The sequence below is a fragment of the Haematobia irritans genome, chromosome 3 (genome assembly GCF_050003625.1).
Source record: "Haematobia irritans isolate KBUSLIRL chromosome 3, ASM5000362v1, whole genome shotgun sequence".
Lineage (NCBI taxonomy): Eukaryota > Metazoa > Arthropoda > Insecta > Diptera > Muscidae > Haematobia > Haematobia irritans.
In genome coordinates, this window is record NC_134399.1 from 20702161 (window position 1) to 20727094 (window position 24934).

The window sequence follows — 24934 nt, forward strand, 5'->3', positions numbered from 1 at the left end:
TTGGTCGAAGCAGGAATCAAACCAACGACCTTGCAAGGCGGGCATGCTAACAATTGCACCACGGTGGCTTCCTTGTTTTACCTAACTCCTCCATTGTATATTCATGATGCTCCAAGGCCCTTGTATATGTGATCCCCACTGCCTCGCTTATTCCTAGTCAACACTTCTTTTCCACTGATGTCGACTAGACTATCAAACGGCAAAAATGTCAGATTTGTTTGTCAGGAGCCGACTACTATCCAGTGACAAGTTTAGTAGAACCCACAATTGGAATTTCCTGAGCAGTAAATAAAACTGGGGGAAAATTACTTCCTTTCATGTCGTCTGTTCAGTGGATACTTTGAAAACATGTCTTCTTTTAGCAGACATTTTTCTGCGTTGAGCTGTTACACTCACTTGAGATGCTGACTATACTGCACACTGTCGTCTGTTCAGTGGATAGTTTGAAAACCTGTCTTCTTTTAGCAGACATTTTCCTACTTTGAGCTATTACACTCACTTGAGATGCTGACTATACTGCGCACATAGACTGGAATACTAGCTTATGTACATGCCAGTTGACATGAGATAGGACAATCTGGATATTTTTTTCAAGTTAAGGCGATCGTTCAGTGTGTTGCTATTAAGATCAGCACTGAAACTCCATTAGAATGAACGACAATTGTTAGAAGATTTGTTGGAAGGCCATTTAGGTATCTTAAGTAGATTCTATTCCCCTTACTCCAAATTTCGGACATTCAGTGGAAAACTTAAGATCTCTTTGAAGATCGTTCAGTGTTCTCCTATCGTTTAGTGTGCTTCTATTAATCTCAGCACTGAATACCCTATGGAATGAACGATAATTGTCAGACGATATACCTCACTCCGAGTTTGGATATTCAGTGGACAATTTTTGATCTCTTTGAAGATCGTTCAGTGTGCACCTATTAAGCTCTGTGCTTAACATATCATTCACTTTAGAATAAACGAAAATTGTCAGAAGATTCGTTGGAAAGCCATATCCGTACCTTTAGTAGGATTTGTTTACCTCACTCCAAATTCGGACTTTCAGTGGAAAACTTGGGATCTCTTTGAAGATCGTTCAGTGTGCTCCTATTAAGCTCTGTGCTTAATATATAAATCCCTTTAGAAGGAAGGCTAATTGTCAGGAGATTTATTTGAATCTCATTTCGGCGTCTTTAGTGGAATCTATACCCATACTCCGAACTTCCACTGCGTTCGGATCTCTATGAAGATTGTTCATATTCCAAAAGAGGACATTCAGTGGAAGACTTAAGATCTCTTTGAAGATCATTCAATGTGCTTCTATTAAGCTCAGCACTGAATATCCTTTGGAATGAACGATAATTGTCTGACCATTTACCCCACTCCGAATTGGGATATTCAGTGGACATCTTCAGATCTCTATGAAGATTGTTCAGTGTAATCCCATCATTCCAAAAGTGGACATTCAGTGGAAGACTTAAAATCTATTTGAAGACCATTCAATGTGATTCTATTAATCTCAACACTGAATACCCTTTGGAATGAACGATAATTGTCAGACCATTTACCTCACTTCGAATTGGGATATTCAGTGGACATCTTCAGATCTCTTTGAAGATCGTTCAGTGTGTTCCTGTTAAGCTCTGTGCTAAACATATTATTCCCTTTAGAATGAACGAAAATTGTCAAAAGATTTGTTTGAGGGTCATTTCGGTATTTTTAGTAGGATCCATTTACCTCACTCCGAATTCGGATGTTCAGTGGACAACTGAAGATCATTCAATGTGCTCCTATTAAGCTCTGTGCTTAATAGAAGAACTTAAGATAACATTCCCTTTGGAATGAAGAATAATTGTCAGTAGACTTATCTGAAACTCTGTAGTTTCGCTGAATCGAAACCGACACCTTTATTCCGATGTCAATAGTTCAGCTCAGGACAATTTTAGTTAACAACTCTCTGATCTCTTAATTTAATTATTATAAATTTAAAACCCACTCTATCAAAAACTTAAATTTTTCAAATTTTCATTTTATGATACCTTTCAGTTTGAATAAATTGACCTTTTTCTCACATACTTAAATATCCAAAACTTAATCATAAATAGAACTTTCTAATACCATAATGTTCTAAACGTCGAAAGCCTTAATCTAATAGTAAATCAGTTCATTTTCAAAATGGATTTTTCTTTTTGTTACTTCACAATTTTTGTTTTTGTTCTTTCTTTCAGTGTTTCGAAAATCTACCAAAAAAAGTGATAATCGTTCTTTAACAAACTCTCTACGTTCGAGGGAACACTAACAAATTTAGTCATTCTACTTAGTTGGACTATCTATAAAAAAAAATTGCAACCCGAATTAACAAAAACTTCGATTCGATTTTATTTTGGACTGGATTCAATTGGATTTGCATCACAAGGTTCGTGTGTTTTGTTTGAGGTGTATAAGTGACTTTATAACAAGAAAAGCTCTGTGCTAGAGGGGAGGTGTCTTTTAAGACGCCACTAGCTCGGAAACAGAATTGGAACGTCGTCGTTTTGTAATTTGTTTCCATAGGCGGCGATTCAACGACGGCTTGTCCTGAAAGAGAAAATGAAAAAATAAATAGAAGTTAGGGATAATGCATTTAATCAAGGTAGCTTATATACACAAAGGGAATGGATCGATTAGGAATATATCTGTGGGTTTGAATTTCAGAGTTTTATGGATTAGTTTCACGTAGTTGTTTCTGGTTTATATTAAAAAGGATTTTTATTACAATGAAACCTTTCATAAGTGGACACTCACGTTCGCTCAAATGTTGCCATATTTGGAAGATGGCCTTTTATGTGAAAATATATCGAACGTCTCACGAAAATTATCCACATTTGAAAGATGTAACCTTTTCAAAATGTCCAAGATTGAGAGATTGCAAATGGAAGAAAAAAATTCGCCCCAATATCAATTTCATCTCATATGAAGCTTTTTCCCTGAGCCGAAAACTTTAAACAATGCTGAATACTTTTCGCCATACATCTCTTCGTCGTTTTTATAATCCGTTATTACTATGAGATCTCGTGCAACGTATCTCCGCTTAAAGGTTTACTTTCTCCCTGCTAGTTTTTATCGTTTGTTTGAGTTCTAGCTTTCGTTCTGCAAAATTCCTCTGCAGATATTTTCCGTATCAACACTGGAATATTTATCGTGAAAGCAAATGGTCATGGCGATCCTCTTCTGCCTTCAGATCGCCTAAATCTTTTATAGTATTAGTCTGGCAATAAGGGTTTGCTAATAGTTTCAATTGGTGCAAGTTATCTGCCTACGATATTGGAGATGAAGGCTGTTACGAAGATTCAGGAAAAAAATTCTGCCCAGATCTTCAGAACACCTCAGGAGCTTCCGAGTTCTGTTTTTTGTCGCATTACTGAGATTTCATTGTTTCCCCTTTTGTTCCGGTACTTCTCAGGATTTCGTATTGCTTTCGAAAAGCAATTTCTCATGTACCCAACACTACTGATAGTGCAACACAAGACTAAAACGGCTCAGCTGGCAGATGACTAATGGTTAGGTTAGGTGGCAGCCCGATGTATCAGGCTCACTTATGGCGTTTTCGATTCGCAAAAAATAAAGGGTGATTCTTTTGAGGTTAGGATTTTCATGCATTAGTATTTGACAGATCACGTGGGATTTCAGACATGGTGTCAAAGAGAAAGATGCTCAGTATGCTTTGACATTTCATCATGAATAGACGAACGATCTGCCACAACGTCGAATTTTCAGTGAATGGGCCCTAGAAAAGTTGGCAGAAAATCCGCTTTTTTATCGACAAATTTTGTTCAGCGATGAGGCTCATTTCTGGTTGAATGGCTACGTAAATAAGCAAAATTGCCGCATTTGGAGTGAAGAGCAACCAGAAGCCGTTCAAGAACTGCCCATGCATCCCGAAAAATGCACTGTTTGGTGTGGTTTGTACGCTGGTGGAATCATTGGACCGTATTTTTTCAAAGATGCTGTTGGACGCAACGTTACGGTGAATGGCGATCGCTATCGTTCGATGCTAACAAACTTTTTGTTGCCAAAAATGGAAGAACTGAACTTGGTTGACATGTGGTTTCAACAAGATGGCGCTACATGCCACACAGCTCGCGATTCTATGGCCATTTTGAGGGAAAACTTCGGAGAACAATTCATCTCAAGAAATGGACCGGTAAGTTGGCCACCAAGATCATGCGATTTGACGCCTTTAGACTATTTTTTGTGGGGCTACGTCAAGTCTAAAGTCTACAGAAATAAGCCAGCAACTATTCCAGCTTTGGAAGACAACATTTCCGAAGAAATTCGGGCTATTCCGGCCGAAATGCTCGAAAAAGTTGCCCAAAATTGGACTTTCCGAATGGACCACCTAAGACGCAGCCGCGGTCAACATTTAAATGAAATTATCTTCAAAAAGTAAATGTCATGGACCAATCTAACGTTTCAAATAAAGAACCGATGAGATTTTGCAAATTTTATGCGTTTTAAAAAAAAAAAAAGTTATCAAGCTCTTAACAAATCACCCTTTATGTTGCCTTGGTGTTACCCTACTTTTTCCCTCATTGCATTTTCCCCCCAATGATAGTGTCATTCCAAAGTTATTGTTAATTCATAATATTGTGCAGGATACAGGATCAAAAATCTATGGCAGTGTCCTTCATATTTTCCATTCAATTTCGAGAATGTTGCACCTTTTTTCCCAATCGAAATCGCCATTAGACTATTCAGTCCATTGTGATACCACATTGGTGAACTTCTCTCTTATCACTGAGTGCTGCCCAATTCCATGTTAAGCTCAATGACAAACGACCTTCTTTTTATAGCCGAGTACGAACGGCGTTCCACATTGCAGTGAAACCACTTAGAGAAGCTTTAGAACCCTCAGAAATGTCACCAGCATTACTGAGGTGGGATAATCCACCGCTGAAAAACTTTTCGGTGTTCGGTCGAACCCACGACCTTGTGTATGCAAGGCGGGCATACTAACCATTGCACCACGGTGGCTCCCAGATGACTAATGCGACATTTTCTGCCTTCAGATCAATGACAAACGACCTCCTTTTTATAGCCGAATCCGAACGGCGTTCCACATTGCAGTGAAACCACTTAGAGAAGCTTTAGAACCCTCAGAAATGTCACCAGCATTACTGAAGTGGGATAATCCACCGCTGAAAAACTTTTCGGTGTTCGGTCGAACCCACGACCTTGTGTATGCAAGGCGGGCATACTAACCATTGCACCACGGTGGCTCCCAGATGACTAATGTGACATTTTCTGCCTTCAGATCGCCTAGATCTTTTATAGTCACAGTCAGGTAATAAGGGTTTGCTAAGAGTTCCAAAACAATTGGTCTAGGTTATCTGCCTACGTCCTTAAAGATGAAAGTTGTTACGAAGTTCCAGGAAGAACTTTTCTGCAGAGATTCTTTGAACACACAGGATTCCTGAATGCAGTAATGGTTTTAGCTTGGGTAGGAGAAGATTACTATCACTAAATTAGTTTAGTTAACTGCCAATACAGCAGTGATACTGAGTTTCTCTTCGTATCACTCGCAGATTACTCAAAGTACGTTGAAACCTGTCGCGACTTTTACCGTTTCGGTAAACGCTATATAACGAAAGAGATTTTTGTCCAGCTATCGGGATCCAGGAGTATGCAGTAGTTAAACAAAACATACTATAGCCTATACATCAAGTGGTTTAACCTCATTGGGATTTCTATATTCAGTTCTTTAAAGGGTGATACGGTCAAAATTTGGTCAATATAAACTTGACGTATTTCTTTCAATTTTGCATTTAAAAAACCTGAACACCCCTCATTTTGAAGGTGTGTGTGTGTAGAATGTTGCCCCTATTTTGATTTTGGAATTCACTCTTCAGTTGTCAAAATGCCGCCCACGCAAGAAGAGCAGCGTATCAAAATTTTGCTCGCGCATCGCGAAAATCCGAGCTACTCGCACGCAAAGCTGGCAAAATCGCTAAAAGTTGCCAAATCAACCGTTACAAATGTAATTAAAGTGTTTGGGGAACGTTTGTCGACAGCCAGGAAGTCTGGATCGGGGGGAAATCGAAAACCGGAAACCGCTGAGACGACAAAGAGAGTTGCCGGTAGTTTCAAGCGAAACCCTAACCTCTCTCTCCGAGATGCCGCAAATAAGCTGGGTGTATCGTCTACAACCGTGCATCGAGCCAAAAAACGAGCCGGCCTATCGACTTAAAAGAAGGTAGTGACTCCAAATCGCGATGATAAACAAAATACGACGGCCAAAGTGCGATCCCGGAGACTGTACACGACGATGCTGACGAAGTTTGACTGCGTGGTAATGGACGACGAAACCTACGTCAAAGCCGACTACAAGCAGCTTCCGGGACAGGAGTTTTATACGGCAAAAGGAAGGGGAAAGGTAGAAAACTTTTTGGTCTTCGGTCGACGCAGGAATCGAACTCACGACCACGACGACCATTACTAAAACCAGATTTTGACAATGGATAGATGTTAGAATCGAGAGTTTTATATCCACGTCAGAACCTATAGATTATCGAATTTCAAAAACGGCAAAGGTCAAAAATCCTACGGATCCACATTAGGGACTATGCCAAACCAAAGTCCACGAACCCCATATAAGAAAATGCTCACCTGGCTTCAGAAATGCTAAATCCCTACAGAAGTAGACCTAAATGGTCTAACGGAACTAAATTGTCTTTTTGTGAAAATACGGAAGATGTTTGGAAAAAAATGGTTTCGAATTTCCGAGTACCTTTAAATATCCAGATATTTGGTACCGGTCGAATTTCTGATTACAATTTATTGAGCACCCCCAGATTCATTGTCAAAACTGATGACTAAGGCGAACTATCTTACTATCAGAACATCAGCGTATTCAAAATTCGCGGCATTTGGAAAATATGAACGATTTTGCGGTTCTTAAACCCTTGAATTGGTAGTGGACTATATTTTTGTCTCTTGTTGCGAAGAATATTGAAAGAAGTAAATTGCTCAGCTTCGTAAGACACCTCTGTCCATGTTAACGCCAACCCATCAGAGGGACTTCATACTATGAGAGAGAGGGGACATCATACTATAAGAGAGCTTGGCGAAAATAAGTCGACGAAAGAACTCATATACATATCAGTGGCACACCAGAGGATGAGAACCATGAGGATCCAATATCCATGAAACCTAAATATCCAGATTTCTAAATATCCAGATATCCAAGAAACCTAAATATCCAAATTTCTGGCTATTACATGCCGAAGTCCAAGCATTTGACATTGTCATATTGAAAGGGACACATCGAGTATATCTATGCTTAAATAAAGTAGCGTTCCTCAGAACATTCAGGGAGAGGAACCTCTGATTAATGAGATAGAATTCGTCGTATTCACCCAACTGATACTAAAATTAAAGAAATGAAACTAGAGATGTGAAAGAGGGTAACGAACAAAATGTAAGATTGAGAAGAAGCTATGGCAAGTTTTTCTTTATCTATTAAGTACTCCAGGAATCCCGAGAGGAGGAATGACAGAAGAAAAATTCAATTTTTCAACATATCGTTTACAGAGACAGTGAAAGCGCGAAAGCTTTCAATGTAAATTTTTGGGTATCATGGAAGTCACAAAAGTAGAAATTCGTGGCTTCTTGTTGTCTTCGATCTAACTGGCGCCCAACGTGGGGCACAAAAATTATTTAGAAATTATTAAATTTTTCATGTACTTACATTATCCTTGCGTGGCGACGTGGGTGGCTGTTTGTGCTGAGGCGTGCTACTGGAATTCGAATCATTAAGCGAGGTTTGTGAGTTATTGGCGCTTGAGGGTACTTCAGAATTACGACGTTTAATAAAATTTATTCTGCAAGATAATACAGATTAAAACATCTTCATTTTAGTTCTCAATATTAGCAATTTATCTTACAACTTATTAGCCTTGCCAGTTTCCATCAGTGCAGACTCATCACGGCCTATTTTACGTTGTCTCTGGCCAGATTTTGACCCGTTTCCAGTGTTTTCACTCACACCGCCCATCGAAGTAGAACTCGTCGTCCTCATCAGAGGATTGTTCGATAAATTGCTGTCTGTCATCGTTGTCTGTGCCGATGCGGTTGTTGTTTTCGTTGTTGTCGTTTTCGTCGTCTTCGCCATCTTGGCTCGTGAGCCACTCCTCAATTGAGACATGCAATATATCTTCTCGCGTCTCGCTAAGATTTCCAGATCGCTTAATTTGCTGTCGTCGCTGTTGTTTGCGTCGCTTACGTTCCCGTCTCTGCTTTGATCCACATATGCAGAATTGCTCCATGTATTTCGATTTGGCTGCAGGTGTTGTGGAACGCCGGCGACACGTGCCGAGCCACCGAAAGGCATTGACGAACCCGGAACTGGAGCCGCTGTCTCTGTCCCCGTCATTATTGTAGCGTCTTGAACGCTGCTGTTGAGTTGAGGTCGTGGTCTGCGATTCACAGTGGGCGTATCCATCTTCGAGTTTCGCTGTTGAGAGTACGATATGACAGCCTCTTTTGGTTGAACTCGATTCATGGCTGAGCGATTCAATAAATCTCGTCCCGTCAGACGATGAAACGTGGAGAGGTCTTGCCTATAGAAAAGAGAAAATTATCATGGGATTCTCTTTTTTGCTTATGATCGTAGTAATACTTACACCAGAGTAGTTATTTGTTCGGGTCCAGGATCGTAACTTATCGAGTCTTCGTCTCCCATTACGTCTTGATTCAGGGCCAAACGCATCTCGAGGCGAGGACTTAAGGCCAAGCCAACTGCTTCGCGCTGTGCATAGATCAATGTGGAATCTCTTCCTTGTTCTCGTTCCATCCATTCCATCTCCACTAGCATCTGTTCCTCCAATTCTTCCCTCGTTGCTGAGGCCATTCGTGTTCGACTCTTGATTTCTTGTTTCGCCGGCCCCCTCGCCTTCATCATCGAAACTGTTGTTGATGATGTGTAACGTGGTCTGCTGCTGCTGCTGTTGATATTGTCCACCATGCTCAGTAGTGAGGTCTCGATTATTGTTGACGATAGTCTCTGTTGCTCCTGCGGAGGTTTCGTTGAGTCGAACACAGTCGGAACTTTGGCGTTGTCTGCGGAATAGTCTTTGGTATCGCAAACATCCACTTTGTCTGTAGGTTTCGGTGTCGCTGTTGTCTTCGTCTTGGTCATCGTCGTCGTCGTCGTTGCAGTGTGTTGAGGCGCGAGTATATTTGTTTCCGTGGGCTTTGCGACGCACATGTCGTCGACTTTGGCACCCACGGAGGAGCCATTGTCAGCAGAAACGCCAGACTTTCGTTGAGGTTGGGGCTAAGGAATGTATAAGAGATGATCTTTAAATTGGAAATTGGTGAGAAAGAAATGAGTCAGATACTCTTCCCTTCTGGTTGTAAATAGGAATGAAGGTAGCTACTATATGTGACCAGTTATCAAACTTATGGAAGAAGCGGTTCATAACCGGTTCTAGGAAGGGGTTAAAATGTTAACCAAGAGAACGAAATATCGAAACTAAGTTCCTAAATTTGTGAGGCCAAACAGACATTCCAGGGCCAAAGAACTCCAGAACCTATTTTCGATGGTAACAACTGGTACACAAATGGTTCATGGTTGGCGGAATGAGAAGGGACGACCAGGGTATCAGTGATCTCTTTCATATCCAGGACCATTAGGCTTCTGGAATAGCACGAATATCCTAATCCCATTAATATTCAAACTTATTTATAATATATGTAATGCATTGCTGCACTCTTTGATATAAGACAGAGAGAGAGAGAGAGAGAGTGTCACAAGAGTTACCACATTTCTGAAGAAATCCTATTCCTTCAATTATAATAACATTCTTAATGGAACTGGACATCGGTAACCTCTTTCATATTCAGGCCTGTAGTAGGCCTTCGGAACAGCTTCATATTCAGTCTTATTTAGAATATAAATAGTGTACTGCTGCACTCTTTGGCATAGGAGCTACAGAGAGAGAGAGAGAGTTTCGCACGAGTTACCACATTGATGAAGAATGCATATTCCTTGAAATATGGCAACATTCTTGATCGACAACTTATCCAGATCCTAACTAGGCTTTCGGAATGGTCCCATATTATTTTTTTTTTTTGTTTTGAATATAAATAATGTCTTCCTGTACTCTTTGATATGAGAGAAAGAGAGAGAGAGAGAGTGTCACAAGAGTTACCACATTGTTGTATAAATCAAATTCCTTCAAATTTGTCAATACTTTTTTATTTACTTACCGCTTTTGGTGGTGATTTTGTAGCCGTTCCACTTGTCTTGAGATTTGTTTGAGTCAATAAGAGACGACGTGGCGGCGGTGGAGGTGGTATAAATTTCGCTGGTCGTGGCAAGGTTTTCGTTTCGCCCTTCTCCACTGTGGACCCTACTACCGGGGCCACTGGTAGCCCCACCTTGCTGACGTAGCTGACGTCTTTCTCGCTCTTGGTAGTGACGTTCACGTTGCTGGTTGTTGTAGATGCCAACGAGACTACCGGACTCGGTGTTGTCTGTGTTATTGAGGCCATCGTAGAAGAGGTCGTCGTCATTGTCTCCGAGGATGTGGCTGTCATCGTTGTCGTAGCTTTCATCATCGTCGCTGTCCTCATCATCGTCGTCGTCGTCGTCATCGACGACGTCCCCATTGTGGTCGTTAAGCAAGCCGTTGCTGTAGGGCCGGTGGTGATAGGATTGACGATTGTTTTGAACTGCTTGCTCGGAGAAGTTGTAACCACCATTGATGTAGGATCGCTGATTGCGGTAGTTGTTATAGGAATCATGATGCTGTGGGTTGTATGTTGATCCAAGAGGTACTCGCAAGATGAGGCCTTCAGTACAGCCGGAGGAAGATCGTGTAGACCAGCTAGAGGTTTGCTCAAAGGTCTGGGGCCTGCTTGGGTGGTTTGTAGTTGAGGTTGTAGACGTTCTTCCATTGAGATTGGATCCCCCTCCTCCTCCCCCATCTCCTCCTCCTCCTCCTCGCTGGAACTTCCAGCTTCCGAATCCTCTAAATAGTGGCCATTTGTCGTTGTTTCCCCCTACCAATTTTTTTGAAATAGAATTCAACTAATCAATTCTGGTTTAAAGCAAGCTATATCTTATGATTGCTTATAAGTTTTAGCAAGAGAAACGGAGATGGTAAAAATCTCTCTTTTTTCTAAAAAAAAAAGAACTTCAGGGGAGTTTTTTTCTTTGGGGGAGAGAAAAGCTTTCCAATGATCTATGAATTTTTGTATTATGATCTTAATGAAAGTTTGTTTCATATTTCATTCGCAAAAAGCTTTCACGTTTTTAAAAAAAACCTTCTCTTGGAAGGAACGCTTCAAAAGGGTTTTTAGAGGAAACGGCTTTCAAAGCTCTTTCATAGGAAAAAGCCTCTCAAAAGCTTATTTTTAGGGAAAAGATTTGTAGGAAAAAACTTTTTCCAAGAGAAATACCTTCAAAAGATTGTTCTTAGGGAAAAGGCTAACGAAAGCTTTTTCCTAGAGAAAAAGTTTTTCTTCGAAAGAACCTGGAAAAGTTTTTTTTTAAGGAAAAAGGCTTTAAAGCTTATTCTTAGGCTTCTCTTGGAATGGAAGCTTTCCAATGATGATCTATGAATTTTTGCATAATGATCGTATGAAAGTGTATTGCATATATTATTCGCCAAAAGCTTTTTCTCGGTAAAAAGCTTTCAAAAACAGCTTCTCTTGGATGAAACCTTTTTCTGAAGGAAAATTTCCCAAAAGCACTTTCCTAGGAAAAAGCCTCTGAAAAGTTTGTCCTTAGGGAAAGGGCTTTCAAAAGCTTGTTCTTAGGGAAAATGCTTTCGAAAGTTTTTTCAAGGGAAAAAGGCTAACAAAACCTTGTTTCTAGAAAAACAGTTCCGACAGTTTTTTCTGCGAAAGAAGCTTGCAAAAGTATTTGCTTAGGAAAAAGGCTTCCGAAAACTTATTCCTATCGAAAAAGCGACCAAAAGCTTTTTCCTGCGGAAAGGCTCTCAAAAGCTTAGTCTTAGGGAAAAGGCTTTAAAAGTTTGTTCTTAGGGAAAAGACTTTCAAACCTTTTTTTTCAAGGAAAAGGCTCTCATAAGCGCCCAAAAAGGGTTTCCTAACAAAAAGTCTCTCAAAAGCTTTTTCCTAGGAAAATGGCTTCCAAAAGATTTTCCAAGGGAAAGGCTCGCAATACCCTGTTCTTTAGGGGAATCTGCTTCCAAAACTTCTTCTTTGGGAAATAGGCTTCCTAAAGTTTTTTCTTAGGAAAAAGTCTTAAAAAAACGTTTTCCTGGGGAAAAGACTCTCAAAAGCGTCCAAAAAGGGTTTCCTAGCAAAAAGTCTCTTAAAAGCTTTTTCCTAGGAAAATGGCTTCCAAAAGGTTTTCCAAGGGAAAGGCTCTCAATACCCTGTTCTTTAGGGGAATCTGTTTCCAAAACTTCCTCTCTTTGGGAAATAGGCTTCCGAAAGTTTTTTTTTTCCTAGGAAAAAGACTCTAAAAAATCGTTTTCCTGGGGAAAAGGCTCTTAAAAGCTTTTCCAACGAAAGGCTCTTAAAAGCTGTTTCTAAGGAAAGGTTCTCAAAAGCTTAGTCTTAGGGAAAAGGTTTATAAAGGGTTTGCCTAGAGAAAAGTCTCTCAAAAGCTTTTTCCTAGGAAAAGGGTTTCCAAAAGATCTTTCTGCGAGAAAAACTCCCAAAAGCTTTTCCTTAGGAAAGGCTCTTAAAAGCTGTTTCCTAGAAAAAGGTTTCGTTCTTAGGGAAAAAGCCCTGAAGAGTTTTTTCTAAGGGAAAGGCTTGCAAAATATTTTTCTTAGGGAAAAGACTCTCAAAAAACTTTTTTCTAGAGGAAAAGCTCTCAAAAGCTTTTTTAAAGGGAAAGGCTCTTAAAACCCTGTTCTTAGGGGAAATGCTTTAAAATGTTTTCTTTGGGAAAAGCCCAAAAAATTTTCCTAGGGAAAAAACTCTCAAAAAGCTTTTTCCTAGGGAAAAGGCTCTCAAAAGCTTTTTCTTACGGAAACAATCTTCCAAAACGTGTTTCCTAGGAAAGGTTCTTAAAAAAAGGCTTTGTTCTTAGGGAAAGGCTTGCAAAAGGTTTTTCTTAGGGAAAAGACTCTCAAACAACTTTTTTCTAGAAAAAAAGCTCTCAAAAGCTTTTGTAAATGGAAAGCCTCTTAAAACCCTGTTCTTAGGGGAAATGCTTTAAAATGTTTTCTTTGGGAAAAGCCCAAAAAATTTTCCTAGGGAAAAAACTCTCAAAAAACTTTTTCCTAGGGAAAAGGCTCTCAAAAGCTTTTTCTTACGGAAAAATCCTAAAAAACGTGATTCCTAGTGAAAAGTTTCTCAAACGCTTTTTCCTAGGAAAATTGTTCCAAAACCTTTTTCCAAGGGAAAGGCTATCAAAGCCTTGTTCTTAAGGAAAAAGGCCTCCAAAAGCTTTTTCCTAGGGAAAAGTCTCTCAAAAGCTGTTTCCTATGAAAAAGGATCGAAAAGCTTTTTCCAAGGGATAAGGCTTTAAAATGTTTTTTTTCCAAGGGAAAAGGCTCTCAAATCTCAAAACCTTTTTCTAAGGAAAAAGACTTACAAAATATTTTTCCTAACGAAAAAATTTCCAATAGTTGTTTTGTTCGAAAGAAGTTTGCAAAAGCTTTCTCCTAGCAAAAAAAAGCTCCCATCAGCTTTTTCTTTGAAAAAGAGCTTTATTACCATATTTGTTCTTGCCAAAAGCTTTGTGATTAGTTTTCTTTTCTTGTTTTGTGGGGGGACGTTATGACTATGATGTGTTTTTTTTTTTGTGATGGAAGTTAAGTTTAAAAGCTTGTTTTTCTACTATTGCAAACATCCATGAAGCTTTTGATTGATGATGTGTATGATGAGGCAAAATCAATTGCTTTCAATGTGTACAAGTTTGCAATATTGAACGTTTTGCTAGAGTTTCACTAATTTCACTACAACTCTCTACCAAGGGGGCAAAATGAAAGATGAAGAATGATGATTTGTGATGTTGATGAGAGGGATGGTGGAAATGATTTGCACAAATACACAAGGCAAATTTTTTCAAATGTTTACATATAAACCAACACACACATACCGCAAAATACAAATAATGGCACATTTATTATTTTGTAAAAAATTAATTTAATATTGTGATGGCAATTATTGCGATTTAAAAAACAATATTACAAATATGGATGAGAAAAACAAGAAAGAAAAAGAACAAAAAGAGACAAAAAATAGTTTATGTGATGAATGAGTGCTTAAGCGAGAAATAGACATATCAGAGAAACTGCATATGAATGACAATGGATAAAATTACTCTCTCTCTTGACAAAGAGAGTCATTTCTAGACCCATTGTGCAACACAAAAGCAATGCAATGATGGTGATCCTGTGATTTTGTTTTTTTTTTTAATTTTTTTGTGATTTTTTTTTTGATATTTGTGACAAACATATCTTAAGAGATAATTCAAACTCAAAGCTTTGCTTATGTTCATGCAATTTTTTTAATGGTGACCCACCTTTTTTAATTCTTCACTTTCCTGTTGTGTTTTCTCTTCGTCACTTTCCGTTTCCTCTTCAAACAATGGTTCTAGGCGTCGTCTATATACCATAATGATATGGGTGTAGGTGATTGTAGTTATGATGATGATGGAGTACGAGGTTTTTTTAATGAAATAATGAGATTTCGAATTTTCCATTTGTTTTCAATATTTAAGGAATTTGATGATTCCATATTTGTGATTTTTTTTTAATTATTATTTTTTTAAATATTTTTTTATGTAATGAATTATGATTTTGTTGTATGATGATGATTTTTTTTTATATAATTTAATGATAAATATTTTGATTTGTTGTTGATGAATTACATATCGTTGATTTTTTGATATTTTTTATGGGAAAAATATAAAATTATAAAATACTACTGATTAACAAAAATGACTTTTTATTTAGATTACATTTAATGTTAAGAATGAGAGACAAAATATGACTATTGACTATGACTATGATTTTTTAACTAAATCTAATCTATATTGCTTTTGGTTATATTTTTAAAGCATTTCTAAATAAAACCCATTTTTTCAATATGAATCCTAGGATATGACTTGGTGGACCAAAAAAAATATCCTGTAATTCTCTTTATAACAGCCCTTATATCCCGACCATCAGTATATTATGTGTCAATAAAAGACTACTTTGACCCAAAGATTTAGACCTTCACTTAAGGATTTTGGTATTGATTCCGAACCAGAGAAGAAATATTTTAGAAGTTGCCTAGCTTTTATTTTTAATTGTTCTGCACACTTGATTCGGGGAAAATTTTTAATCTATTCGTTTTTATACCATCCACCATAGGATGGGTGGTATATTAACTGTGTCATTCCGTTTGTAACACATCGAAATATTGCTCTAAGACCCCATAAAGTATATATATTCTGGGTCGTGGTGAAATTCTGAGTCGATCTGAGCATGTCCGTCCGTTCGTCCGTCTGTTGAAATCACGCTAACTTTCGAACGAAACAAGCTATCGACTTGAAACTTGGCACAAGTAGTTGTACATGCTGTTAGGTTAGGTTAGGTTAGGATATGTGGCAGCCCGATGTATCAGGCTCACTTAGACTATTCAGTCCATTGTGATACCACAGTGGTGAACTTCTCTCTTATCACTGAGTGCTGCCCGATTCCATGTTAAGCTCAATGACAAGGGAACTCCTTTTTATAGCCGAGTCCGAACGGCGTTCCAAATTCCAGTGAAACCACTTAGAGAAGCTTTGAAACCCTCAGAAATGTCACCAGCATTACTGAGGTGGGATAATCCACCGCAGAAAAATTTCTTGGTGTTCGGTCGTAGCAGGAATCGAACCCACGACCTTGTGTATGCAAGGCGGGCATGCTAACCATTGCCCCACGGTGGCTACCTACATGCTGTAGGGAGGCGAAAGATTTATTCGACGAAAGATTTATTCGACAACTGAAGAGAAGCTAGAGTCCATAATTATATAGCCCCCATATAAACCGATCCCCAGATTTGGTTTGCGGAGCCTGTAAGAGAAGCAAATTTCATCCCATCCGCCTGAAATTTGGTACATGCTGTTAGTATATGGTCTCTAACAACCATGCAAAAATTGGTCCACATCGGTCCATAATTATATATAGCCCCCATATAAACCGATCCCCAGATTTGGTTTGCGGAGCCTGTAAGAGAAGCAAATTTCATCCGATCCGGCTGAAATTTGGTACATGGTGTTAGCATCTAATCTCTAAAAATCATGTAAAGATTGGTCCAAATCGCTCCATAATTATATATAGCCCCCATATAAACCGATCCCCAGATTTGGCATAATTATATATAGCGTTCCCCTGATTTGGCTTGCGGAGCCTCTAAGAGAAGCAAATGCCATCCGATCAGGCTGAAAGTTTGGTACATGGTGTTAGTGTATGGTCTCTAACAACCATGCAAAAATTGGTCCACATCGGTCCATAATTATATATAGCCCCCATATAAACCGATCCCCAGATTTGGCATAATTATATATAGCGTTCCCCTGATTTGGCTTGCGGAGCCTCTAAGAGAAGCAAATGCCATCCGATCAGGCTGAAATTTGGTACGTGGTGTTAGTATATGGTCTCTAATGACCATGCAAAAATTGGTCAACATCGGTCCATAATTATATATAGCCCCCATATAAACCGATCACCAGATTTGACCTCCGGAGCCTCTTGGAAGACCAAAATTCATTTGATTCAGTTGAAATTTGGTACGTGGTGTTAATATATGGCATCAAACACCCATGCAAAAAATTGGTCGAGTCGGTCCATAATTATATATAGCCCCCATATAAACCGATCCCCAGATTTGACCTCCGGAACCCTTTGGAAGAGCAAAATTCATCCGATTCGGTTGAAATTTGGTACGTGATGTTAGTATGTGGTATCCAACAGCCATGCAGGAATTGGTTCATATCAGTCCATAATTATATATAGCCCCTTATAAACCGATCCCGAGATTTGGGTTTGGAGCCTCTTGGAGAAGAAAAATTCATCCGATCTGGTTGAAATTTGGTACGTGGTGTCAGTATATGATATTTAACACCCATGCCAAAAGTGGTCCATATCAGTCCATAATCATATATAGCCCCCATATAAACCGATCCCGATATTTGGTTTTGGAGCCTCTTGGAGGAGCAAATTTCATTCGAGTCAGTTGAAATTTTGTACATTATGCTAGTATATGGTCGTTAACAACCATGCTTAACTAGATCCATGTCGGTCTATAGTTATATATAGCCCTCACATGAATCAATCCCCAATCACACAAAAATTGTGATTGGGATTGGGGACGTGGAGAGCCATAATTCAATTCTGGCTCTCCACGTACCGTGCAAAAGTCCATACAAATTCGTAATTATTTGTAGACTTACCTATACATAAATTTGTCTAATATATAAATTTAAATAAATTTGTCTAATTTCTACCACGTATGGACTAACTCGCAATTTAGAAAACGATGTTAAGAAGTTTTAAGATACCTTGCCATCGGTAAGTATTACCACAACCCAAGCAATTCGATTGTGGATGACAGTGTTTCGCAGAAGTTTCTACGCAATCCATGGTGGAGGGTACATAAGATTCGGACTGGCCGAACTTATGGCCGTATATATTTGTTTCGGCTTTTTGTCTTCATGTGATATTAAAGTCTTTTAAAAAAGTTTCAACGATAACTTAAATTTCCAAATTCGGATTCGACTACAAGTTGTAATTATGCTATGTTTCAAGTAAAAAAGTCTTTAAAATAAAGTTTTGAAAAAACTCTCTTATTTTGTCAGCTCAAAATCTATTATAGACTACCTTAAATATCTCAAGGAAATGGCTGAACTGTACAATATTCACGATCCCTGTTAATAATAAAATATATAAAATTTTAAGGACCTGGACTCCCTTGGTATACCGCATCCTACCAACGAGCTCGTTCTAAGTGTGAAGCTTTTACATTGGGAATAATCGCAAACAGTCAGATTTGTAAAGTGCCTTAATATCGACAAAATTGCTATGTCAGCCTGATGTTATTTGCTGTCACTGTAACTTAATCTAAATTTGAATCCAGATGGGGTTATAATAAGTTTTCCATAACATTTGAAACACATCCAAAAATTTTTGACTAGATAAAGAACATAAAGTAGACAAAAATTCTAGGACGATATAACTATACCCGATGGTCTCTCTGTTGTAATCAATAATCATGCAATCGTCCTGAAAATTGGCACAAAATTGTTTTTTTCTACAAGCAGGTGAAGTTCGGAGATGGACCAGGCTTTGATATAACCTATGTTGGGGCTATATCAAAACGATTCCCCGACTAGGGGTCTTGATCATTTAGAAGTCCCAATTTTTTCATGATTTCTCTGATACAGAACGATATCCCGATTTGATTCATTGGGCTTCTAGTAACCAAAATTTTTATACTTTGCACTATGGCATGGCGATAGGGGTATGTATAGTCAGTCTGTCATTCCGTTTGATACACATCAAAATATCAAATTTCGACTATATGAGGTATATATATTTATTAATAATGCGCAGAGTAGAGACTAGTTTTTTCGTCAAGCAGGTCAAGTGCGAATATGGGCTATATCGGTTTTGATATAGCCCGATTTGGGGTCTTGATCATCTAGACGTCATCATCTAGACGTAAAACTTCTTAACACCGTCTTCTAAATTGTAAGTTAGTCCATACGGGGTATATATAAAAACAAAAAAAGGTCGACAAAATACGTATATAATTCAGTTTGAGAAAATATTCCATAGAAATAAAATTTTGAAAAAATTTTCTATACAAATAAAATTTGGCAAAATTTTTTATAGAAATAAAGTTTTGACAAAATTTTCAATAGAAATACAATTTTCTATAGAAATAAAGTTTTGACAAAATTTTCTGTAGAAATAAAATTTCGACAAAGTTTTTCTATAGAAATACAATTTTGATAAAAATTTTCTACAGAAATCAAATTTTGAAAAATTTTCTATAGAAATATAATTTTGAAAAATTTTCTATAGAAATAAAGTTTTGACAAAATTTTCTATAGAAATAATGTTTTGAGAAATTTTTCTATAGAAATAAAATTTTGATAAAATTTTCTATAGAAATAAAATTTTGAAAAATTTTCAATAGAAATAAAGTTTTGAGAAAACTTTCCATAGGAATAAAATTTTGATAAAATTTTCTATAGAAACAAAATTTTGACAAAATTTTTCTCTAGAAATAAAATTTTGACAAAATTTTCTATAGAAATACAATTTTGACAAAATTTTCTATAGAAATACAATTTTGATAACAATTTTCTATAGAACTAAATTTTGACAAAATTTTCTATAGAAATAAAAATTTAACAAACTCTTCTACAGAAATAAAATTTTGACAAAATTTTCTATAGAAAAAAATTGACAAAATTTTCTACAGAAATAACATTTTGACAAAATTTTTCAATAGAAATAAAATTTTGACAAAATTTTCTAGAGAAATAAAATTTTGACAAAATTTTCTATAGAAATAAAGTTTTAACAAAATTTTTATAGAAATAAAATTTTGACAAAAATTTCTCTAAATAAAAATTTTCTATAAAAATAAAATTTTCACAAAATTTTCTATAGAAATAAAATTGGTTGTTAGCGGCCATATATTAGTGCAATGTACCAAATTTCAACCGAGTGGGATGAATGGTACTCCTCCAAGAGGTTAAGGAGGTAAAATCTGAGGATCGATTTATATGGGGACTATATATAATTATGAATCGATATGAACCAATTGTTGCATGGTTGTACCAAATTTCAACCGGATCGGATGAATTTTTCTCCTCCAAGAGGCTACGGAAGTCAAATCTGGGGATCGGTTTATATGGGGCTATATATAATTATGAACCGATATGGACCAATTTTTGCATGGTTGTTAGAGATCATATACCAAACACCACGTACCAAATTTCAACCGGATCGGATGAATGAATGACGAATGACAAAGTTAATATACCCCCTCATCCTATGGTGGAGGTTATAAAAATAGGTGTAATAAATATGGTAAGAAGGGTCCATGTTTTGGTATAACCCCCATATAGACAGATCTCTCGATGTGATATTTGAGGTCTTCAGCATCTAGACACCGCAATTTTTATACAATTTGGCTAAAATTGGTTATCCTGAGGTATTTCAGAATCAAAGATATTTGGGTATATTCCCCAAATACAAACTGTCATTTGATTTCACTTTTTGATTTCATTCTCGTGCCCATTCGAGTAATGCGGGTACATATTTTTAGAATTTTAGGCTACGTTGAAGAGAGAAGTCTAGTTTCCTCATCTCACGTTACCAGGCAAACAAGTATTTGGGTTGTCCTATGATCTAGCTCATCCTTTCTATCATAATTTTTATTTATTGAATTTATTTTATTTTATAAAAAAGTAGTGGTTGTCACTACCTTAATCTATAGTCACATATTTTTATTATTTTATTTTATAATTGCCTCTTCAATACTACCCTTAGCTACACCTATGGCAATGGATCTATATATTAATTATTTATTTTTTTTCTGATATTCTAATAATTGTTTAAAAAACACCAAGTCAATTTTACTTCAAAGAATTCTATCGAAATATCATAAATTCTAAAAAGCTTTTTTACTAAACCTTACATTAGCTAGCTATATTTGATTCTATCCAAAACTAATTATAACGATCTATATGATGTCTATGCTTATATAGAAGATGAAATTACAATTATATAATGAGATGCATAATGAGTTTTTTTGTAAAAGCATTTAACAATATTAACCTGTAAAATCTACAGAAAAAAATACATGAGAGGGGGGAAAAATGAGAGAAATATTTACGAAATTATTATAATCAAATACGATATTATAAATATTTAGTAAAGACAAAAAAATACACAAAAATATTTATTTTATATTGGCAAATAGATAGAGAGACTAACTAAGAATTTACTCTATAATTGCCTGGGAAGTTATAAATATAGAGGCTAGTTTTGTTTCTCAAAATCTAAATATATTATTTTATTTGTTACTACAAAAACACAAAAGAGAAATCGATTAAGACTTCCTCAGAGGTTTTTTTATTTAAAGTTACTCTAAGAAAATTGTTTAGTATTTCTTTACTTACCGTGGTAATAATCCTCTTATAGAGCTAGCTGACATAGGTGGAGCCATTAATAATTCATCCATCATAAGTTCTGTATCATCATCGTCATTCAAAGAATTACTGGATTTTGTGGGAGACTAAATGGGATAAAATAGAATATGTAAATAGAATAAAATACATAAATATGTAAAAAAATAGCTTCTGGTACAATCATGAAATTAATTGACCCCAATAATGTTTTAATTCAAATTGCTTCAGTTATAATTGATTACAAATTTTAGTGATTTCTTCACCACCTTCAATTAATTTTTAAACTGATTTAATTGATTTGATAGTTACAATATAGGCCAAAATTGAAAGCCAAGAAGTCTCTTTATAATCCCATCAAAGACCCACAGAGATAATCGTTAATGACGTTCACGTTTCAATCAGGGATGGAAAATGCTGTACTATAGTACTTTTTCAATACTTTTTCACACTGGTCAGTACCGTAGTACCCCGGCGAATGATTTAGTACCTTTTGTATAGTCATTTTTGAGCCGATATCAGATATATAGTACAACAGTTTTGACAAAATATTTTAATATTTTAAGAAAGTCTTTAACAAACTTATTTGCTAATAGTCTTTACAAATTTGGCAAAACAGACAATTTCACGCGGAAAGAAAACCTCGATATTGTAAAAGCCATAGTCACAGATACGATTTGCTTGAATTTCAATAGTGTTTTAGTCGAAAAAGCACGTGGTTATATATTACGCTTCCACACGAACACTATCTAGATAAGAAGTTATCGATCGCGTTCTAAAATAATGCCAAATATTACAATTTATGTCGAAACTTGAGAAAAAAGTAATCTACCAAAATTTGGAGAAAAATTTAAGAACAATTTTTATTTTGCAAAAATAAAGAAAATATTGTCAAAATTTTATTTCTATATGAAATTTTGTCAAAATTTTATTTCTATTTGAAATTTTGTCAAAATTTTATTTCTATAGGAAATTTTCTCAAAATTTTATTTCTATAGGAAATTTTTTCAAAATTTTTTTTCTATAGGAAATTTTGTCAAAATTTTATTTCTATAGAAAATTTTGTCAAAATTTTATTTCTATAGGAAATTTTGTCAAAATTTTATTTCTATAGGAAATTTTGTCAAAATTTTATTTCTATAGGAAATTTTGTTAAAATTTTAATTCTATAGGAAATTTTGTTAAAATTTTATTTCTATAGGAAATTTTGTCAAAATTTTGTTTCTATAGGAAATTTTGTCAAAATTTTGTTTCTATAGGAAATTTTGTCAAAATTTTATTTCTATATGAAATTTTGTCAAAATTTTATTTCTCTAGAAAATTGTGTCAAAATTTTATTTCTATAGAAAATTGTGTCAAAAATTTTTTTTCAATAGAAAATTTTGTCAAATTTTTTTTTCAATAGAAAATTTTGTTAAAATTTTATTTCTATAGAAAATTTTGGAAAAAATTATTTTTATTTATCCAGAGAAAATTTATGTAGTACCATAAAGTAGAGCTGTGGCAGCCGCGATTACAATACTACGGTAGTCTTTGTAAGCGAATATAAGGCTAAAAAAAGAAAATATTTAAAATTTAGGAGTTGGCAAACAAAATTTTATTTTCTTTAAAATTCAATTTAAGGGAGCTCTTGACAATAATCTTCCAATGGAATTTTTATTAAAAGTAGTGAAAAATACTTTTTCGCTCAAAAAAGTACCTTTTTTGTACATTCTTAAAAATTGTATTTTCCATCCCTGGTTTCAATACCATCCGTTCATTCCCCAAGGTCCGGGAATAAAAGATATATAGATTTCTACACGGATGGCTCCAAATTGGATGGACAAGTCGGTTTCGGAGTATATTCTAAAGATCTGGAACTTCGAATAGCGAAAAGATAACCTGATCACTGTAGTGTTTTTCAGGCTGAAATATTAGCAAATAGGAGAAGTGGTGAATTGGCTGAGAAGTAATGCTCCAAGCAATATTGGCATTAATATATACTCAGACAGTCAACCTGCAATAATATCCTTGGACTCCTCAACTCGAAAACGGCCATCGAATGCCGCAAATCACTCAATGAGATGGCTGAGCAGTACAATATTCACCTAATATGGGTGCCTGGCCATAGGAACATACCGGGGAATTGCGAAGCAGATGAGCTAGCAAGGCTAGGGAACTAGAATCTGTTGGCTACCTGCAAGCTCTTACTGCGTGAGAAGGCTGTCATGATGGCAAATGTTCGATGGGAGAATTGCAAGGGTTGTAATGACACCAAGCAAATATGGCCCCATTTAAACTTAAACCGCACACTAGATATACTTGTGATCCCGAGACGCCAGATATCACTCCTGATATCTGCTATAAACGGTCGCTGCCTGATAGGCGATTTTGCAAAAACTATTGGTACGAAGTATAATGACTATTGTATGAGCTGTAATGATGCGGAGGAAAAGGAATCAATAAAACACCTCTTGTGTGAGTGTACTGCATTTTGTGTAAGGCGTAAGCAGATTTTGGGGGCATATAGCTTGGATTGCTGGCGGACCTGGAAAACGTTAACTTAAGCAGTCTGGTAATGTGTTTGGAACAATCTGGTTGGTTCAACAGATGGAAATAATCGAGAAGGTTCAGCGGTTAAAACTAGAAGTGCCCATATGTAATAGGTACTTTTAGTTATGTGGTATCACAATGGACTGAATAGCCTATATGAGCCTGAATCTAATAAAATTTTGCCAAATTTTCTACTTTTGATAAAATGTTTTATAGAAATAAAATTTTCTATAGAAATAAAATATTGACAAAATTTTCTATAGAAATAACATTTTGACAACATTTTTTGTAGGATTAAAATTTTGACAAAATTTTCTATAGAAATAAAATTTTGACAAAATTTTCTATAGAAATAAAATTTCGACAAAAATCTCTATAGAAATACAATTTTAAGAAAATTTTCTATAGAAATAAAATTTTGACAACATTTTCTATAGAAATAAAATTTTGACAAAGTTTTCTATAGAAATAAAATTTTAAGAAAATTTTCTATAGAAATAAAATTTTAAGAAAATTTTCTATAGAAATAAAATTTTGACGAAATTTTCAATAGAAATAAAATTTGGACAAAAATCTCTATAGAAATAAAATTTGGACAAAAATCTCTACAGAAATAAAATTTTAACAACATTTTCTATAGAAAAAAATTTTAACAAAATTTTCTATAAAAATATTTTGACAAAATTTTCTATAGAAATAAAATTTTAACAAAATTTTCTATAGAAATAAAATTTAAAAAAAAAAATCTATAGAAATAAAATTTTAAGAAAATTTTCTATAGAAATAAAATTTTGACAAAATTTTTTATAGAAACAAAATTTTGACAAAATTTTCTATAGAAATAAAATTTTGACAAAATTTTCTATAGAAATAAAATTTTGCCAAATTTTCTACTTTCGATAAAATGTTCTGTAGAAATAAAATTTTGACAAAATTTTCTATAGAAATAAAATTTTGACAAAATTTTCTATAAAAATAACATTTCGACAAAAATCTATATAGAAATAAAATTTTGACAACATTTTCATAAGAACAAAATGTTGACAAATTTTTTCATAAAAATAAAATTTTAACAAAATTTTCCATAGAAATAAAATTTTGACAAAATTTTTTATAGAAATAAAATTTTGACAAAATTTTCTATAGAAATAAAATTTTGACAAAATTTTCTATAGAAATAAAATTTTACAAACATTTTCTATAGACATAAAATTTTCCAAAAAGTTTCTATAGAAATAAAATTTTGACAAAATTTTCTATAAAAACCTATATAAA

The 24934-nt window shown here is 35.5% G+C and overlaps 1 protein-coding gene across 1 annotated transcript in view; it reads right to left on the reverse strand.

Annotated features, from left to right (window-relative positions):
* Positions 1–2040: 2040 nt before the first annotated feature.
* PsGEF (Protostome-specific GEF) overlaps positions 2041–24934 on the reverse strand; it is a 244468-nt gene continuing 221574 nt past the window's right edge. The window contains exons 15-21 of the mRNA XM_075301413.1: positions 21122–21237; positions 14477–14558; positions 10234–11028; positions 8646–9298; positions 7908–8582; positions 7712–7844; positions 2041–2562 (exon numbers count right to left, since the gene is read on the reverse strand). Coding sequence (XP_075157528.1) covers positions 2476–2562; positions 7712–7844; positions 7908–8582; positions 8646–9298; positions 10234–11028; positions 14477–14558; positions 21122–21237 — 2541 coding nt within the window. The 3' untranslated portion in view covers positions 2041–2475. The remainder of the gene's footprint in view (positions 2563–7711; positions 7845–7907; positions 8583–8645; positions 9299–10233; positions 11029–14476; positions 14559–21121; positions 21238–24934) is intronic.